The sequence below is a fragment of the Lineus longissimus genome, chromosome 6, assembly GCF_910592395.1.
Source record: "Lineus longissimus chromosome 6, tnLinLong1.2, whole genome shotgun sequence".
NCBI classification, from domain to species: Eukaryota; Metazoa; Nemertea; class Pilidiophora; order Heteronemertea; family Lineidae; genus Lineus; species Lineus longissimus.
The window spans coordinates 4,230,475-4,233,218 of NC_088313.1; the positions used below are offsets into that span (position 1 = coordinate 4,230,475).

General features: G+C 41.0%; 1 protein-coding gene across 1 annotated transcript; it reads left to right on the plus strand.

The window, feature by feature from the left end:
- Window positions 1–358: 358 nt before the first annotated feature.
- On the plus strand, window positions 359–1,339 carry LOC135489450 (galanin receptor type 1-like). The gene has a single exon (XM_064774808.1). It carries the CDS (start codon window positions 359–361, stop codon window positions 1,337–1,339), a length of 981 nt encoding a protein of 326 aa, XP_064630878.1.
- Window positions 1,340–2,744: the final 1,405 nt, after the last annotated feature.

The following is a 2,744-nucleotide window of genomic DNA, read 5'->3' on the forward strand; positions in this document are numbered from 1 at the left end:
TATTGGGAAAAAGTTATGGCAGTTGATGTCTAAAGGAAAATGGCTTAAAATCTATTAGTGGTGTGTAGCCCTACGACACCTGTTGCAGAGGGTTAACAGTTCAAGCCTTTAAGCTATGTAAGTGATTTGCGAATGGGACACATAATTACGAATGATTATTTTCACAGAACTTCGAAATCTGATACCGGTATCATAATTATATCCATAATTATATATGACTGTCATTAAGTTTATCGCAAAAAACAGCTGCCTCAGGAACTTAACGAAATTGTTCATATTTATGATGCAAGCTCTTTCTGGTTATGAGGGTTGTATTAATTCATCGCCCATCGGTGTCGCAGTTAGCAACGTTTTCGAAATGTTTTCGACGGCCAAGTTACCAGTGGCTAGCAGCAAAATCCAGGCGGTCTCGCAGGCGCTCTGGTACATTGTGCCTCCCTTCCTGTGTTTTGTTGGAAGTAGCCTCAATATTTTGACAATAACTGTGTTGCTTGTCCGTAGAGTTGGGAAGGCTTCAACGCGGATTCTACTAATCAGCCTTGCACTTGTGGATACTGCTGTACTCCTTGGAGTGTTGTTTCCAATGTGGTTTGAAATCGGCCTGGGAATGAGTCCAATTACTTTAATCGCAGCAATATGTCCCATTCACAAATTTACAGCATACTTCTTTCTTCATTGTGCGAGCTGGAATGTCATGCTAATAACGGTCGAGAGGTTGATCTCCGTCATTTACCCATTTAAAGCAAAAATAATTTGCACAGCTAAGAACACGTCTTTAGTCATTGGAACAGTATTCCTGTTTCTGTTCGCCTTGAACACACATCTTCTTGTCTTCTGGAAGCAAAAAGAAACAAGAGACACATGCGTAATAGCCACAGAAGCCTATGATGACTTTTTTCATTTCATTTGGCAGGTTATTGACCTTCCTTTTAATAATGGCATTCCCTTCCTTGTGATAGTAGCTTGTAATGTTTCGATTTTGATTGCAGTCATTCGCGGGTACAGTCATCGAAGGGAACTTCAAAACCCAGGCCATTGTGTGTCAGAACAGTCAGCTCGTATGACCAGTATGACCTTCATGTTGACAACTGTCAGTGTGACCTTCATCGTATTAACTCTACCCATTTCAGTATTTTATGTTGTTTCTTCCTTCACAAATCTGTTGCCAGTGAATGATTTAACTTGGCTCATTCACGATATTCTCACGTTTTTGTCCTACAGTAATAATGGTATCAATTTCCTCCTTTACTGCTTAAGTGGTAGCCAGTTCAGACGGGAGGTTTGTTTAATGTTTCGCTGCAGGAATCTCCGACTGGCGCGCCCTATCAATTCGAAGTGAGATATTTTCGTTTTTACACAATTTGTTTTGTCAGAAATGCTTGTCTCATCTACAGTATTATGTATTTTACTTTGCTTTGATCTCCTACGGCGTTTATAGCATGTACTATTTGAGTGGTAGCCGATCGAACAGGATGTCGGGTTGTGGTATCTTGTACTAAAGTTTATGACTTGTTTTCCTTTGCAAACTTAGCACATTAAGCACAGCGATACAGGACAAGTCCGGATTCCTGATATTGTGAGGCATATATCAAACCAAAAATACATCCTTACTGAAGGACCAATGGCATGATCAAGGGCCTTATAACCAAGCTTTCCGCTGCCAAGTTATCTTCTATGCACTCTTTACAGTAGAAGTTTCCGTCATCTAATTATACACAAAATTGGAATCAAAGAAATGACTGGGTGTAATATTGCTCGGGTGCACTCTGTCGGTTTGCCGGAAAGGTTTCCCGCGCCAGAGGTTGTGCGTGCTAAAAATTAACGAATGTAGCGGGTTTCTTCATAAGAGTTGAAACAAAACTGAAAAAACGTTAAACACTACAAGAAAAAAAGTTAACTAATGAACCAGGCGTTGAACACATTCAGTTAGGGACTATGTCTCAATTTCTTCTAGCCAGCAGTTGACATGCTGTTATGAGAGATTTCCCTTGCCGACAGCGTCGGACGCTCTTCGCCAATTGCAGCTGACTCAAGGGAAAGGAACAATTATTGTCTTCAGCCGGGCGCAGCAGACACAGAAGATCTTCTGGAAATAAGCGATTGTTATCGCTGAAATAAAACCAGTTTGAAAAGAATTAGTTCTTTCCGGCAGCAGCAGCAAACACGCAACCGTTTTTGAACCGATGTAGATGTAGAAATTGTCCCCCTGGAAGATGTGTCCGGTCCGAATTTGCGTTTTGACGAATTATGGTCTAAAGCATTCAACCCTCAATTTCTCATTGAGTAAGGCGCGTACATTGTAATAAGAGTCTTTTTTCCCCCCGAATTTTCTATCCTAGGGCATTTCAAACTACACCGGCAACAGAATTCACCCTGACAAACGACTGTTCGCCATATCTGCTACAAGGTACATAATTAGGGTACTTAATTAATACATATACATCCTTTGAAGACGACCAGTTGATCAACTAAGTCCTTAGTGATTTAATTCCTAGTTCATCAACTTAGACAGTGATGAAGTCTTCTGAAAAGGAGGAGTATGCTTTTACAAAAGTTCAGGCGACGCTCTAGCTGTCTACATGTAGATTGGTTTCCACAATCCGGTAATGATAAATGATATTTGCCAATCTGCAAGCATGCCTTCTCCCGGCCGTTGGTTAGTGCTCTCAGTCTTACAGTGTCTTGCTCTAAGTGTACATGTACCTAGTTGATGAATTCTTCCACGTTGGCGCCCATCCTAAAGC